Source organism: Xenopus tropicalis, chromosome 2, assembly GCF_000004195.4.
Source record: "Xenopus tropicalis strain Nigerian chromosome 2, UCB_Xtro_10.0, whole genome shotgun sequence".
NCBI lineage: Eukaryota > Metazoa > Chordata > Amphibia > Anura > Pipidae > Xenopus > Xenopus tropicalis.
Genome location: NC_030678.2, coordinates 41,456,695 through 41,474,255, shown reverse-complemented (window position 1 = coordinate 41,474,255; position 17,561 = coordinate 41,456,695). Strand labels below are relative to the sequence as shown.

At 38.8% G+C, this 17,561-nt stretch overlaps 1 protein-coding gene across 3 annotated transcripts in view; it reads right to left on the bottom strand.

Annotated features, from left to right (window-relative positions):
• stx1a (syntaxin 1A) overlaps positions 1 to 12,958 on the bottom strand; it is a 91,376-nt gene extending 78,418 nt beyond the window's left edge. For 2 of the 3 annotated variants that reach the window (XR_001169885.3, XR_001169884.3), the window contains exon 1: positions 12,421 to 12,958. Coding sequence is in view for 1 of the 3 variants with exons in the window: in NM_001078723.1 (NP_001072191.1) it covers positions 12,421 to 12,450 (30 nt within the window). In the remaining 2 variants the exon portion in view is untranslated. The remainder of the gene's footprint in view (positions 1 to 12,420) is intronic. The other variant, NM_001078723.1, reaches the window with a different exon arrangement.
• Between the last annotated feature and the right edge of the window lie 4,603 nt (positions 12,959 to 17,561).

The following is a 17,561-nucleotide window of genomic DNA, read 5'->3' as shown; positions in this document are numbered from 1 at the left end:
TTCACAGTAATTATCGCCATATTTTATGCTTTTAACTCTTCATATGTGTTTGTGAATCATGTGTTAATATTATTTCTATTCGCTAATTACCGCAATGTGATGCAAATATCACTTAGCGTTAATGCGTTTTTTTGCGCATGCGATATGAGTAGTACCGCATGCAAAATGACTGATGAATCGGTACTTAATTATCGCACACTTTTTAATGCAAAAAACTATGCGATAAGCGTTAACAACCTTTGATGAATCAGCCCCTTTGTATCCTTGAGGGGCAAAGAAGGTAGGCCCCCCTCTTCTTCCACCATCTATCCTGCATGTTTGAATGGTGGGAATTAGGGAGTGCTGGCATACAGTAAGGACAAGACTGCCTTGTGCCTAACAGCCCCTTACAGCTATGACCTAGAGTGTAAGTAAATAACCCTATTTGTATTCTTTGGGTTTCCTCGCGCACACACCCCAAAAACAGCTCCCCTGACCTATGGACTGAAGAAAATCATTTGTAGTTCTATATCTTTGAGGAATAGGTTATATTCTATATAAATAAAGCATATATAATGTTTTCCTTTGCTTACTAATGTTTGAATTATATTATATTACAATCTTTGAATGTTTGTTTTTAATGAAAATATTTTTCTCCTGGTTTTTGCATTTGGAAAAACCAGACTGCTAGAGAAATCACATCCAAATGCCTTATGGGCTAAGTACCAAACGTAATAACAGACAGAACAACTTTAATGAACCTGCATTTTGCAAGCTGTTAAACAGGGCTGTAGGGACAGAATTCAGGAAAAATGGAAGAGTATTCTTTTATTAAAAATGTTACGTAAGTGTGGTTATTTGCATGGCTAAAAAGAATATGCCTCATCTAAAATTCTTCAGTGAAACCAGACAATTCAATTGCAATTAGCATCACCACTGGGACAAAGTCTATGTGAAGTCGGCAGGAGCTGACACTGACTGAGCAAATAGATTTGACAGTAATTTTCAGGTTGGCTGTTTTATTGCACAGTGAATCACCCCCAAATCCGCAGGCTGTGATGCATCGCCCCAGCCAGCCTTGGAAGAGCTGCTACATGACAGTTGATGGATATGCTCAAAGTTCTGTCTTTTGTTTCGTCAGATGCTGTCTGAGCTCTAAGGCAACTTGATATAAAACAAAAATCATTTTACATCTAATAATCTATAAAACCTTCCAGCCCCCCAGCAATTTCCTTTAATAGGGAAGTTCTGTGGATGTTTAATCAGTTTTACAAACTCCAGATTCTGCTTTACTTTTTATATAGTTATTAAGACAAGGTTTTAGCCTGCTATAAAATCCCACCATTATTTTTCTCTACTGCAAACCACTTAAACTTGCTTTAAACCCAAGACTGATAGGATCGATTTGTTGCACCATGAGAAAATTGGAGCATGTGGGGGCCAGCAGGCTGACTGTGGCATTTCAATACATTTTTATGGCCCACAGAGAGCTCCATAGGCAACATCATTTTAAATATAATCTGTTATTTGAACATTCAATAAAAGCAATGCTTCATACTTTTCTGCTGCAATTCTTTCTAAGATACAACTCCATGAAGCGCATTTATCAAAAGGTCAAAAATTTCATTCATTCTTGACAAAAAAAAAGGTTTTCTCCAGGCCAAAATTTTTATCTAATTTTATTTCTCAATAAAAATGTTATCAACTAAAATTAAGGAAGTTTAAACCTACCAAAATCAAACCATTCAAAGCAGCGGGTATTTCAGCATTCTTTTAAATGGAAATCTTTTAATCACTTCACGTATTCTCAAGTAAATTTACCATTAAGGTCTGTGTGAACCTTGTGAAATTTGAGAAGAATATATTGGGCGCTGTCATACCATATGAAATTAAAGTGACAAAAAAAAAAATTGAGCAAAAGTTCTTCAACATTTCCTATGTACAGAAAAATAAAAAAAATCTTGATAATTCTCGCCAAGGTGTGTAAATGCTGCAATAAATGTACAAACAGAATAAAAGATGTGCTTAAGCAAGTAAAAATACTACAATGACACTGCAATTGTGAAGCTTGTGTAACTGAAATTTATTGAAAAAAGAAATCCATTATTGTTTATTCTGTCCAAACACCATACTATACACAATAGTCATCAAAATACAGAACATAATTTGCATCTTTGCAAAATTCCCCCTCAATAAAATTGTTAGTTTTGAAGATTCACCCAAAACGAAATCTGCTAATGTTCCAGCCAAATCCTGAAATGAATTCTGGATATAAGGAGATATTTGATACAGATATAAACATTATATTTCCTTTTTGTTGAAGACAGAACTAAAAACTGCTTAAAAATATCTTGGCATAAACATTTTAATGAATCTTTCCTATGAGTCACTATTTACAGATTCAGAGAAAAATAGAATCGAGGCATTTGTGCTGTGTTTACATTTCTCCCCAGAAACCATGAAATAAGTTGTCAAACAGAGACTTAACTATCGCATATGAAAACTGAAGTCTGATATCGCATAAAAAAAAAAAAAAAAAAAAAAAAAAAAAAAAAAAGAGTACTTTCTAACAATTTCTACCTTAAAGGAAATATGTAGCTAGTTTGCTTGACTAGTAAACATAAATAAATATTTTGTATTGCTCATGGACAGCTGGAGGAAGTGAGCCCTTGCCCTCAGCTAAGTAGATTTTTATAATAATTACGCTACTGCATTAGCAAATAAAGCCCAGTATTGATTATAGTTTATAACAGTGCTCCAGAAGGCTGAAAGAAATAGATATCGCAAGGCCTAGGATTTCAAGAGTTTAAGATTAAGGTAAATTGCACACTGTCTTGTGCACTTCGAGTATTAGGTGCCCCCAGACCTGTTCCTGTCAGTGCAGCTACAAATGAGAGCGGCTCTGCTTTTTTTGGCCTGCCTACGAAATGGCGCTGGAGAGAAGAGGACCCCATGCCAGGTATGACTTTGGCCTAGGTCATGTTGACGCTAATGAGCAGTATGACAGCTGAAGAGGAACTACACCCAAATAAAGGAAAAATTGTAAGTCTGTTGCCCGCGTTGAGGGTTTTTTGCCACCCCCGGTAACTTGCTGGGCGCTGAAGCCTGAGGCAAGTTTCTCAACTCACCTCATGGCAGCAGCGCCCCTGACTAACTGTAGATCTTTGGATCATAATAGCCTTGGCTATTATAATTGTCCAAGAGGTCATCCAAGCCACTCTCAAAGGCATTAATAGAATCTGCCAACACAACATCTCCCAGCAGGGCATTCCACAAATTCACTGCCCTCACCATGAAAACCACCTACACTGCTTCAAATGAAAGTTATGTCCCTCTAATCTCAAGGGGGGGCCTCTCAATGCATACTCAAGGAAAGGCTTTACCAGGGATCTATAAAGAAGCAAAATGATGTTTTCATTCTTTGAGTTTGTATAAGACAACACAAAAATAGAAAGAGAGCAGTTTAATCTGTTGCCAAGTAAAAGCTCCCAGTAAATGTGTCATGTCTCCTATGTTTCCCCATCAAAATACATCAGTCTCTGAACACTCCCACCAGCAAATAAACCAGCATTCTGTCCAAAAATCTCCTGACTCCAACTACACACTAAAGAATAAGGCCCTCTAAGGGCTGTGACAGACTGGGAGATTAGTCGTCGCGCAACAAATCTCCCCAAAATGGAATCACACCGGCTAGAATGTAAATCGCTGGTGGGATGACATACGCGGCGCGGCAATTTGCCAAGTTGACTTGAGAGGAAACTTTGACGATTTTGGAACTACGTATGCCATCCCACCGGCGATTTACATTCTAGCCAGTGGGATGGCTTTTCTGGGAGATTAGTCGCCCGTGACAAGGGAGATTTGTCTCGCGGCAACTATCTCCCCGTCTGTCACAGCCCTAAAAGCCCACACTAAAGAATAAAAGGCTCTCTAACATACTGGAATCAAGTGTTGTGTTTCCATTACAATACCAACAACTAATGTTTCATTTAGAGTTCAAACAATGATTATGAATATGCAAAAACAAAATAATGTCAACCCTAAGGGGCTGATTTACTAATCCACGAATCCGAATCCCGAATGGGAAAAAATCGGATTGGAAACGAACATTTTGCGACTTTTTCGTATTTTTTTCGATTTTTTTTTGTCACCGTCGCGACTTTTTCGTAGCCGCTACGACTTGCGCGAATTGTCGCGACTTTTTTATAGCCATTACAAATTTCGTGAATTGTCGCAACTTTTTCATAGCCATTATGACTTTCGTGAATTGTCGCGACTTTTTCGTATTGAGCTCGAAAAATTTGCGTCAATTTCGCGAAAAAGTCGCAAAATACCGATCATTACGGAAAAAACGCATTCGAGCGCTTTTCGGACGTTCGTGGATTAGTAAATGTGCCCCTAAGAGTTCTGCTGGCGAGTGCTAACTTCCATGGGAACTGAGTTGTGTTTAGCGAGAAATCATTTCTTTGCTATTCTCAGTAACTTTACCAACCAAAAAGCAGACTGATTTAGAGACATATCTGTCTCTCTCTCTTCCTGATAATCTTCCTTTCCCTTAGGCTGATGTCTCATAGGAGCAGGGTGTTTTGACCGCTGCTGTTTTTCTCCTTATGGCAAGTAGAGGTCAAAATGCTCCTGTCCACCTCTCACAGTAATAATCTATGGGAAATAGTTTGCCTGGAGCATAGGTAGCAGTGAAAGGGGAGACTTAACTCTTCGGAGACTCTAAATGCTAATAAAATGAGTGCTCCCAGTTGTGCTCATAAACACGCACTGATGTCGTGGAAGTGGTGTCATCGCTTCCACAAATCCTGCAGCCCTCCTAACCCCCCCCCCCCCCCCCCCGTCGTCTGATATCCTACAGAAATCCGTGGCGATGCTCCCCAGAAAGTGTTAAGCTACGCACAGGTCCTAGGGTGCCATATTTGAAAGCCGTGCCCTGACCATGGTCAAAGAAAAAATTTTGGTGGAGGGAGGGGAAAAGTAATCAAGCAAAAACAACCTGTTTTTCTAACATTGAGCCTGTATACAATAACTAGGTGTCAAGATTGCAGAAAATCAATTTATTGGCAAAGCCCATAAAGTCGCTCACAACTTACATAATTGTATAACTAGGGGGGCTGTTTAAGTAGAGAATATAAACCATGAAAAACCCGCCATGCACTGTGAAAATTTTTCGTCACGTCAACTTTGTGAACACACCCTTAAATACCACGCCCATTTTACCACAACATACCCCAGACGTGCCAGTATAATTACTACACAAATGGATAATGAGCATATTAACCCCAAACGTGCCAGTATAATTACTACAGGAAATGGATAATCAGTATAACACCAGATGTAGCAGTATAATGACAGTAGAAATGGCAAATGGGCGTTCCATTAACTCCAGACAATCCAGTAAGATGAATGCAGAAATGGATAGATTGAGAGCATTCCCTCACCTACACTTGCACGTGAGCTGCACTGATTGCATATAAAGTAAATTGGATGGATTTTTTTAGACAGTCCCTGAATTTTCAAGTGATCTGGATCAGAACTAAACAAATCAACGTCACGGAAGTGAAATCACATGCAGTGTGCGTGCCGTCACTTCCACAAAGCCTGCAACTCCCCCTCACCCCCCAGCTCCGCCACGGGATTTCCTATGAAAATCCGTGGCAGTGGTTGGGGGGTTTTTAACTTAAAATAGGCACCTAAGGGCCGCCCCCCAAAACTTGCTGCCCTAGGCAGAGGCCTTATTATAAATACGCCTCTGGTGCTAATATTCAACAAGGCACGGGATTTGAAAGCATGCTGGCAGATATGTTTGTAGACAATTAAAATCCAGATACTAGCAGTATTGTTGTTCCAAACAATGTGCATACATTTCTGCCTTAGCTGTCAACACACCAAACACAGCCATAAAAAAAAGTCATCATACTATTTGATAGCAGCCGCTAAGCTAAAGATGATGGTGCTTGTAATATATAGGACTGAGGATAGACATGTCTTGCGCAGACCTTTACACACAAGTGGTATGCCAAAGTGCAACATAGCCAAAGATTCTACAACATATTAACCATCAGCAAAGCTAAATTCCAAGCATAAAGACAGCTATTAAATGCATTTTAGCACGGGGTTGTTTAATGGCATTCGGATTCACTGTAAAGTCTTATCTACAGTCAACATGGTACATGGACTGTAGTTTTCCATGCTTTTGCACTTGCTATAGGATACAGATGCAGCCAGTAGATGTAGGAGCTGCATCTACTGTTGTTACGTTCAGTGGGAAAGCAAAACATTTTGGAGGTGGATTATGGTCCTCTTTATTGCTCAAATAATTTATGTATGACTGCATCTAGTGTGCTGATATCATTGCATGTAATCCAATTAATGGGAATCCAGAAGTGGGCCACCATGCTGTCTCTATGCAACTGTTGAATGCAGTAACGTTTTCTCCTATGTGAGAAAATAGTTGTTATAACAAGAACCATTTCATAACCAATTTTTGGATAATAAAAGCGGATTCCAAAATAATTTGTGTCAACTGTGAAAAAGTTAGGAAACGCTGGCATTAGAATTAAAAGATTAATTTAGAATTAATAATATTAGATTTTACATATCGTAACCCAATAAAAATATAATAAATAGAACAATACATTTTACCTCATTTACATTTGTAGTTTTATCGATAACTGAAGTCTGATTAATGATTTTGACTGACTATACCCAACTGTCATTCAATTACATTGAATAAGACTGGCCAAATCAACTCTGGTCTGGGACTGAGCCTTACAGTATTCAGGCAAAGAAAGTATGTTGTTGGATGGAGCACGCCAGGATTGCTTTTCAGTAAAAATTATATTCTTTATTTGTTGTCTCCATTAAAATCATAGCAAAACTACACCATCAGCCTGACGCGTTTCGTGGCTTACTGCCACTTCCTCAGGCAAAGAAATGACTGGGCTGAAATGTACCTAGGAGTTCCATTTTTAGGTACCCACCAGTGACTAAAACAGCTTTCTAGCCTGGGTTGGGGCTGCTCTTTTTCAAATAAAAATGCACCAGGTGCACACATGACACAGAAAAAAACTTTTACAGAGAATATGCTGACACTTGTAGCTACTAGTTAATAATAAGAATAACAGAAGAGTACATAAACATACTGGCATATGCAAGAGTTAAAGAAGACCCTGATCATTACGGCTTGAAATTGGGCTTATACTCCCTGAACAGCAAATGAACATGAATCTCTAGGATACAAACCTATTATAATAATTGTGTAGGGGACCCACAGGGATAACTTTCCCCTATTGCTCAGCAAGCCCCTGTCAGAAACCTATGCTCTGTAGGAGGGAAGAATTTCCCATTGGCCCAGGAGTATTACATTCGTTTTTGGTTGCCTAGTGTATAAAAAGGAGGGGATTTGTGCTTAATCTCTTTTTTGGACTCCACGCCATAGTAGGAGGTAGGTCTGCAGGGAATTCAGTGTGGTAGGGTTCAGGGTGCAGTGTAACTCCTTACGGCGCTACTGAATACCTGGTACAGTACTGGACACCTTATCCGGAAACCCATTATCCAGAAAGTTCCGAGGTCATCTCCCATAGACTCCATTTTAATTAAATAATTCACATTTTTAAAAATGGTTTCCTTTATCTCTGCAATAATAAAACAGTACCTTCGTGATTCCAACTAAGATATAATTATTCCTTATTGGAGCCAAATCAATCCAATTGGGTTTAATTACTGTTTAAATAATTTTTTTAGCAGACTTAAGGTAGGAGATCTGAATTACGGAAAGACCCCTTGATCGGAAAACCCCAGGTCCCGAGCATTCTGGATAATGGGTCCTATACCTGTACACTGAAACAGACACCTGGGGTAAGGTTTACCATAGATGCCTCTTGCTGAATCTGTTGCCTCATTAAGTGTACAAATAAACCAACAATGATCTTTATTTAGTTCAACTACATCACCCTTTCTCCAGACACTTCCAGAAAGTGCTCAGATGAGAAAGAGGGTCATAAAATAAAAATGTTCAACTGTTCAGCAGCTGTGGTCTTGACGGGATTTCATATGCCCCCCCCCCCCCTTTTTGTTACAACAGCAAATTACAGTACACATTTGAAATATTATATTATTGACTCTTGTGCACAATGCCATACCTCAGTCAGGGGAAACATATGGAAAGAGGAATACAAACTATACTGTAGAGCAAACAATGCTATAACCAGAGAAGGCACAATACAGGTAAGTATACTTGAAAACATTTCCAGCTCATGTGATATAGAAATATTGTACAAATATTACTAACATCTATCAAATATGCAATTTGGTCTCCATAACAAAAAGTATTACAATTCCATCATTAACCTCTTATAACTTACAATTATATTTATATATAGCTATATATTATATAGTTATAGTAATTTACAGTTTATTTATAGTTATAGCTAGAATTGAGTTTATATTCTAGCTATAACTAGTTTATATTCTATGAGTTATATGAGTTTATATTCTAGATATGCACTGATTTATTCATCAGAAAATCCCACCATGCTTTGGCAGTACTGATGAAACTGCATGGTCTGGGACTCTGCTAAGTAAGGAACTTGCAGCTACCTGTGTTTCAATTTTAATTCTTTTTTATTTTTTTGTAATTACATTTTTTTTTTTCAACAAAAGCACCTACTTTTGAACAAGACACACATGACTACTTACTACACGCATAGCAGGAGGCCTGCAACAGGCAGCAGCAGGAAGGACTACACCATGGAAAAGGGATGCTACTGGCAGTGCTCCACGGGGAGGTCCTGTACTGGACTGCCCAGCCCTTGGCAGAAACCACATCCGCGACTACAGTTCCCTATGCTCAGTGGACAGACAAGTGCAACAACTGCCAAAAGCGACGGAGTTCCTCGCCTCCTCCAAGCCATTTTTTAGAACGGGGCTCTCAGGGGATAGTGCAGATAATAATAAGGCACCAGTACAGAAATCCACCATTATTGAATCCTTTGGGGAGCCCTATTATATGAGGTAATGGATAAATACTTAAAGGACATGTCAACCCCCAAAAAAATGTTTTGCCTAAAAAAGAAAACTTAATTCTAAGCAACTTTCCAATATCAGTTTATTAAAAATTATTAGTGCTTTTTTTATTTGTAAATGAAGCATTTGCTGAACTCCTGGTTGTTACTTTTTAGGGCCATGGCAGACGGGGAGATTAGTCGCCCGCAAATAATCTCCCTTGTCGTAGGCGACTAATCTCCCTGATATGCCATCCCACTGGCCACATTTTTCCGATGGCATATCGGGAGATTAGTCGCCTGCGACAAGGGAGATTTGTCAGTCTGTCACACCCCTTAAACCATGTTGCAAGTGCCAGGCTCCTCCAGCAAGACAAGTCTGTAAAATGTGCTGTTTGTGTTAGATTGTTTCAAATGCCAGAGCCGCCAGGGCAGAGAATAGAAAGGACAGGCAAGTACTACTTCTAATAGCAATTATATAGAGAAATAACTCAAAAACCATTACAAATATTTAATGAATGTACATTGCAAAGTTGCTTAGAATTAAGTTTTCTTTTATTAGGAAAAAAAATATTTTTGGGGTTGACTTGTCCATTAAGCCCTTATCAAAATTGGTTGACAGCTACCTTCAACCAATAGTCTCTAGCACGCCTACATGTCTCAGAGACACCACTGATTTACTGTGTAAATTACAACATACTAAACTGCCACAGGGTGACCTCTACTTATTTAGTGCAGCCATACAAACTCTATATACATATCTATACTGTAAAAAGAGGGTACAGACAGTATCAAGAAGCTTTACTAGAAAGAGACATATAGCAGCATCTCATATACTGATTGACTATCTATGGTGCTGCAAAAACTTCAGTTTGGGCAGTGGTCATCTTATCATTTGCCAACATGTTTGTATATATTTGTATAAAGCCATAGGACAATTGTATCATAAGGTACTGAATATTTGTGGATGATCAACTGGTAATATGGAAAGGGACAGAAACTGAATTTGTTTAAATGACTGATGAAGCTAATCAGAAGCACCACACCATTAAATTCACCAGTAAAATTTCTGCCACTTTTCTAGATGTAAATATCAGTATCCACAACCAACAAATTACAACAGCAATGTATTTGAAACCCACAGAGTGCAATACACTACTTATTCCATATAGCTTCCATAATTCTACAACAATAAAATATATACCTACATCTGTGGCCAACAGATGTCCTCCAACACAGGACAAATTAATACCTCTGTAGAACGTCTGACAAAAAACGTGTATATAGTAGTTACAATAGGAATAAACTGTCCCCTATTATAAAGGAAGCATGTGAAAGGAATCAGAACAGCTACATGTTAAAGTAAGTAGTCCTATGGATAGGGTAGCTTTGGATCAAAATTTGGTAAACACAGTGATCATATTGGAAAAATTGTTAAGCAATAAGGGCCCATTTTGTAGCAAGATGGTCAATAAGGTAATCCTTTCCTTTAGCTAAACCAACCCTGTTCTGCTAAACCAGAGCATGATCTTATGGCGACATTGTACACCCCTTGGATATTCAATAAAAGAGATACAAGCTTTTTCAGTACACCCAAGTACCCATGTTTAAATTAGATTTGCTGCTCATCTATTATACAGGGAGATATTCTCCCATCCCAAGAAAAGTGTACCAATAAAACTACAAGATTATGCAACTTGTGACTCCAAATATGCCATATATATATATATTTATATGCCCATGAGGACTAGCATATATTGTACAAATTAGCAAAGTTGTTAAGGAATGCATAAAAGAGCTTCAAGGTAACAAATTATGCCTTGGGCATAATTTGAGCCAATTAAATTTTCTGGTATTGAAGAAGGTAATATTAACAAAATGAAGAGGGGATATTAAAAATCTCTATCATAAAAGGTAGCCTATTGGATAAAAAGAATGAATACTGGGTCTCCACTAGGCACAAATAATTATTGGATTTTAATGCCCTTTTCATGATACATAACTTAATCTTTTCCTTTTTTCCACAGATTTTGAGGTCTGCCTTCAAGTGATGTGCAGTGACCCACACTTGACCATAGCCCACCCAATTCCAACTTGCCATGGCAATTTATAGACCCACACCTGCCCCACCCCATCTCTGACATCACAAAAGGGGCAGGTGCCCTTAAAATGAGCAAGGAGGCTCTCAAAATAAGCAGTTCCTAGTTGTATGTACTGTTATGAACTACTAAAAACCTGCACTCTATAATCAAAAGACTATGCTTACATGTTGCATTTCTAGATATGTTTAGAAAATCTTTTATATGTAGGCAGCACATAAGATGGACTATTGCACATTATTGCTGTATACATTTTCACAGAAGCAAAGAAAAATGGACTTACTGAAAAAAAAAGTAAGGGTTAACAAACTTCACTGTGATAATTGGTGGGTGGGACTTCCTGTGTGGTTCCTTAAATGTTTTTTCTTCTATATGCCTAAAGCATATTGTCCCTACATCTACTCTATTTAAGGATATAACTAATGGATGTCAGCAATGGCACATCCAGGGAATCGTAAGACCTTCTATGAGTCTAAGCTAATGTGTGTTTTTCCTATGTTTGCAGAAGGCAGAATGCCACAGGCAAAACAAGACCAGGGACCTAGTGTAGGACTAGTGCTCCACCCTCCATTATATTCTACAGCCAGTTAGGGACCAAGAGCAAAGAAATATACTTTTGCAGCACAATTTCAAGTCTGCACTATACTACGTTATTTTTTATCATGGTCAGTCTGCTAAGTGAATAATGCCTGCTCTGAAGGATCAGGCACCCAGTGTTAATGGAAAACAGGGATTCAGGGACAAGTTCCGAGCAGCCAAAGAGATGTACTTTGAGATTCCTGTATTGGCACGGACAGGATTAAAGACATATAACCAAAAGGTTTTAAGTCAAGAAAATTCAGCTACCCCTTCAATGGGAATTGTATATTATGGAATATGTTTATTATACAGAATACACATACCCAGCATAATTCTTATATCAAGAAAAAGGGAAAAGTTTGCAGCTGTTCATACTTTCATATATTTACTGTGTAAGAGCCTCATGATATAAAGTCATTTTGAACGCAAAGCACATTTGTTTGTATCTGTTGAGCTGCCCATTAAAGCCACGGTGTGTCGGAGGCAGCAATCTCCTCAGTGCTGCATGTCTAACAGATAACGCCCTTCTGCAGGGATGCTCAGTGCAGCCCCCCTGGCGGAATACCTTAGGAAGTCGATATAAAAGCAGAGTCTCCAGTATTAGCAAGACTAACGCAACAAGTATATTATCCAACCTGTCAGATGGCAGCAGCAGAACTGCCTCACCCCCTTAGAGCCCGATGCATTGGGCAGATGCCCTTGTCGCTGACCAGCCAGATTGCTCGCCCCCCTACAGTAAATCGTATACTCACAGCACGTAGCTCCCTGGTCCGATCCTTCATGCTGATCCCAAGCAGGAGCCCACAGGGCCACACAATAATCTGCTCAGATGTGTGGCTTCTCCCGAACACTCGCCGGATGCAAGCTGTGGCTCAGTCTGACATAGGGGCAGACTGTCTGGAACACACAGGTGCCTGCCTGCAACTTGCCTGGGAAAGGAGCTCTGTGCCTAATATCTTCCCTACTAGCAGCAGCCCAGTCCCCTGAATAAAGATGGGTGCGAATACACTGCACTCATATATACAGCTCGGATGGACCTGTTTGCACACAGTAGTTCAGCTGCCTCTTACAGACTCAGTGCCAGCCATACATGCAGCTTCTCCTAACTGCCGCCCTGACGTATCTAAATGGAGAGAGTACCGTGGTGCTTCCCTCCTGTGCCACTTCCCTGTCTCCTTGCTGGAATCACAGCCCCTGCTCCCGTCTCCTGCCTTCCTCCCAAATCTGCTCTGCACAGTCCCCAGCTGCGCTCACATCCTCCCCTATCTCCCTCTCCCAGCCGGGGGATTGTGGGAGTGGGCGGAACACACAGGCTCTTGTTGACGTTTAACCCCTTTCTCACTTTGGATCAGCCGTGCTGTATCTGTTCTTGCTCATGGATTTCTCAGTATGGGGATTAACACTTGTCTCTGCTTTAAAAAAAAAAAATCATTAATTGAACATCCATTTAAAAGCATATGCAGTGTGGCTGCTGTATACTCAATGCTAATGACTGAAACAGGTAAACAGCCCTCCTGTGAGTTTGGGTAAGTCTGTATCCCCAGGCACCAGCCATTATACTGTAATACATAACAGTGTGAGGGGAGGGGATCACTGTACTAATGGCTACAGCACAAAATACTGAACTTATGCAGTGCTGTAAATATTATCTCTTCTAACTTTCTGTCTTATAGAGTTATTGGGTACTAGCCACATATCATTTCTGAATAAATATGATATCATTTCTGATTTATTTACCCTTTTTTTAAGTATTGCAACAGTTTCACGTCAGTATATGATTTGATATTTGCAACTAGATTATAGGGAGTACAGACAGGGTGCTCATAACTCATTTCTGGGTTCTCCCCATTTCATTTCTTGAATTATAATAATAATATCACAGAAAAATTACCCTGCACCTCTATATAAATAAATGAAATTATTGTCTATTTTAGTAGCCGTGACAAGCTAAGGGTGAAGACACATGGAGCTACTAGAAGCAGCTATTTGTCACGGCTACTAAAATAGACAATGCTGATCATTTACTGATAATTGTCTTTAAATGTGTTTTAGCAGAGGCAATGCTCAGTAATGTCTATGGCAAGGAATTTTTCGGCATTTAGTAGCCATGAGTAGCTGCTACTAAGTAGCTCTGTGTGTCTTCACCTTAGGGCTGTGGCACACGGGGAGATTAGTCGCCGTGCGACAAATCTCCCTTGTTGCGGGCGATTAATCTGCCGAAATGCCATTCCACCGGCTAAAATGTAAATCGCCGGTGGGATGGCATACGCGGCGATTTGCAGCAACTTTGGTTATCGCGGCGCTGCGTATGCCATCCCACCGGCGATTTACATTGGAATTTTGGGGAGATTAGTCGTCCGCGACAAGGGAGATTTGTTGCGCGGCGACTAATCTCCCCAAGTGCCACAGCCCTTAAAGACAACCAGGTCTGTTTACCAGCCGGCTTGCAACATTGTTGCATGAATGCAGACAATATGAACAGACAGATACTGCTTTCAATAGCAATTCAATTTACAAATAATTTTAAAACCACAGAACATTTTATATTATTATATTGGAAAGATGCTTAGAATAACATTTCTGTCATTAGTAAAACATGTTTAAGTGGTGATCTTTAATATTTAAATTTATTTCAAGTACAGAATTAAAATATTACTAAAGACACTTTATTGTAATAGAAATTGTCAACTTGGGTAAAATATGATAAAGTAATGCCATATCCATATCTTGTCTCTTTTTGTACAAAGACCTCTGGATTCCAATAGAAAGCAATGACATTTCATAAGTGTCAGCAAGGGTGATATTTTGGTTTTTAGTTTCATACATAGTATTTGCAGCCACACAGAAACCCATGTCTCCCAGAGTTAATGGATTGATAGAGACACCTTTGCTGCCCTCTGCTGCTCTCTTGTCATGCAGCATATCAGTGTAGGGCCTAGCCAGCCAGGTGCCCTAGGGAGTAATAAAATAATAAGCTGGCAGTGGGGGGGCCAGGGGAAATAAACACACAGACCCCTGTAAATGACTCTGACAACTAGATAACCTGCCTTTTCAGCTGAAGGTCAAAGGGAACATAAAGGCAAATGATTCAAAGTCATAAATATGCCAGTTGTATACTTACAATCAATCCAGCCTGTAGCGATAAGTTGGATACCTTAATGGCTTGGCCAGTACATGGCTACCTTAAGAAACATAAGTTATTTTATTTATTCTTCTGCTGCAGCTGCTGTGCTTCTTCTTACAGACAGCAGAAACTGTTGCCACCAGAATAGAATCCACTTACCTTATCCCATATATGTGTGATCTAGGCCTCAATGCCACACAAATACTCAAATTATGTTGATAATATGGGCAAAAATACTGCATCTGAGGAAAAATGAGAAGGAGATACAGCTCTCCTCACTCGTGCATCTGCTAGTGCCCCATCCACAGGAAGCAGCATCTTGGGACAAAACTTTAAGTATGCAGAGACTGGCTAATAGTATAATAATAATTGTAAATACTGAGATGGACAGGCAGTATGGATAAAGTCTGTTAAACATGAAAAGAAAGGTTAATATAAATTAAAAGTAAGTCTAAAGGCATTCTTTTTAAGTACTAACTGCATATCTAAATTCCCACATACTATAGTAACAAGTTGAAATATTACTTTACAGCAGTAACCTATCAGATATTTGCATTTTTTTTTTTATTTTAACTGCACTTAACCAGCTAATTGCTTGTGGGTTTCCTCTCCAAGTACTGCTCCTCTTTGTGTGGGAAAAATTGTGGCCAAACGTTTTACCTTAGCTATGAGTGAATGTCCACTATTTGCCATCTCTTCCCAGCCTGCATGCACACAGGAAGGCCATCTCCCATAGAGTCTATTTCAAGCAAATAATTCTAATTCTTCTTTTAAAAATCATTTCCTTTTTTCAGTAGTAATAAAACAGTACCTTGTACTTCATGGTAACTAAGATGCATGAATCCATACTGGTGGCAAAACAATCATATTGGGTTTATTTCTTGTTTTTTTTTAGCAGATGTGAAATATGGTGATCCAAATTACGGAAAGATCCCTTATCTGGAAAACCCCAGGTTCCAAGTATTATGGATAATAGATCATGTACCTGTATAAATATAAGGTTATTTACACCAAAGCAAGCCAAACCAGATTTAATTTATATTTTGGAAACAGGATCTTTTATGTAACAGTTTTACTGGATAAAAATAAAAGAAAAAGTCTGTGATCCTTTATGACCCTTTTAATAATCTGTCAGAGAATGCAAACAGCAAATAAATGGCAGCTCAGCTGGGAACTGAGGAGATTTATTACCAGATTGCCCTTCTGACTGCATGCTATCAACTGCCTTGGCACCTCTGCAAAAATTACCTCCCACATGTACCAACTGGCCTTTCTCTGAAAGCCTTTCACAAATGGTTGAGATGAAGGAGGATAACAAGGGCAATCACCATTGTGTCCTAGGAAGAAAAAAGGATGAACCTTGTCTGTGGAATTTCTTTTATAATTAAAACATAAAATTCAGTTAGTGTGAAGGGTTCCTTGTTTTATACTTTGTAATAGAGGCTTATGGGCTGATCATCTTCTAATTAAGCTGTTTTATGCCACTATGGTCTACAGCTCTACAGGCTTGTGGAAGATGAACGTCTTTATAGTAACACTAAAAAGTAGCTCATGAAATGTTTGTGCTCTGTTGAAAAATGTAACCCTGACACTGACAGGTTTTTAGTTTTATGTTACAGAAATATTAACTAACCATATTAACTAACCTTCTCTTGTTTGTATCTGGCTGCCAGCAGCAGCAAAGGTTAAGCAATATTTTGTTAGTATATATAGTATATTCAATATTTCTGACCACCCCCTTCTAGTCTTGACCTTGGTTTAGAGCCCTTTGGAACACTAAATATAAAAAAAATATATAAAAAACATTATTCCATGCTCACAAATTGATGTCTTTAATATCATATGGACACTTAACAGATTTAGTAAAAGGTTTATGACATAGTAATACAGTCTGGAATGACAAGAGTATGTCCAGCTGGATTTATTCTAGCCATATTACGGCATGTTTGTTGTACATTAATGGCGTCTGTTATCAAAAAAGCCTAGAGCTGGATAAAAGACGTTAATATTTTAAAAATCCAATACAGTTATTTTTATCATATAACATACATTTTCTTTAGAAGCAATAGGAGATAAAGGAGTTCCCAATTTTTTGCACATTATAACATTCCCCACTACAATTTGCATAACACAACTCTTTGCACAAATGGGCAGAGCTCTATTGCACCGGACAGTACTGCATCTTGCACCAGATTTTTATCTTGATGCATGACCATGTGCACCTGGGCCCATGGTCATGTAGTTCCAGCACTGGCCTGAAGGATATATTCTGTCTCCTAAAGTGTATGAGTATGATTAAATGTTACAAGTTGTAAAATATATGTAAATTAGGTCTTTGTATGAAAACATACAATTAATATAGGCAATGGCTACAGAAGATTATTAGGGTTAGGGAAAAGGAACAGTAACACCAAAAAAATAAAGTGATCTAAAGTAATTAAAATATAATGGACTATTGCCCTGCAATAGTAAAACTGATGTGGTTGCTATAGGAACACAACTATAGTTTATATAAATAAGCTTCTGTGTAGCCATGGGGGCAGTCATTCAAGCTGGAAAAAAGGAGAAAATGCACAGGGTACATAGCAGATAACAGATAGGCTCTTTAGAATATAATGGTGTTTTATCTGTTATCTGCTATGTGTCTGTGCCTTTTCTCCTGTGAATGGCTGCCCCCATTGCTACACAGCAGCTTTGTTTATATAAACTATAGTAGTGTTTCTGAGGAAAATACACCAGTTGTACCAGTGCAGGGCAACAGTACATCCT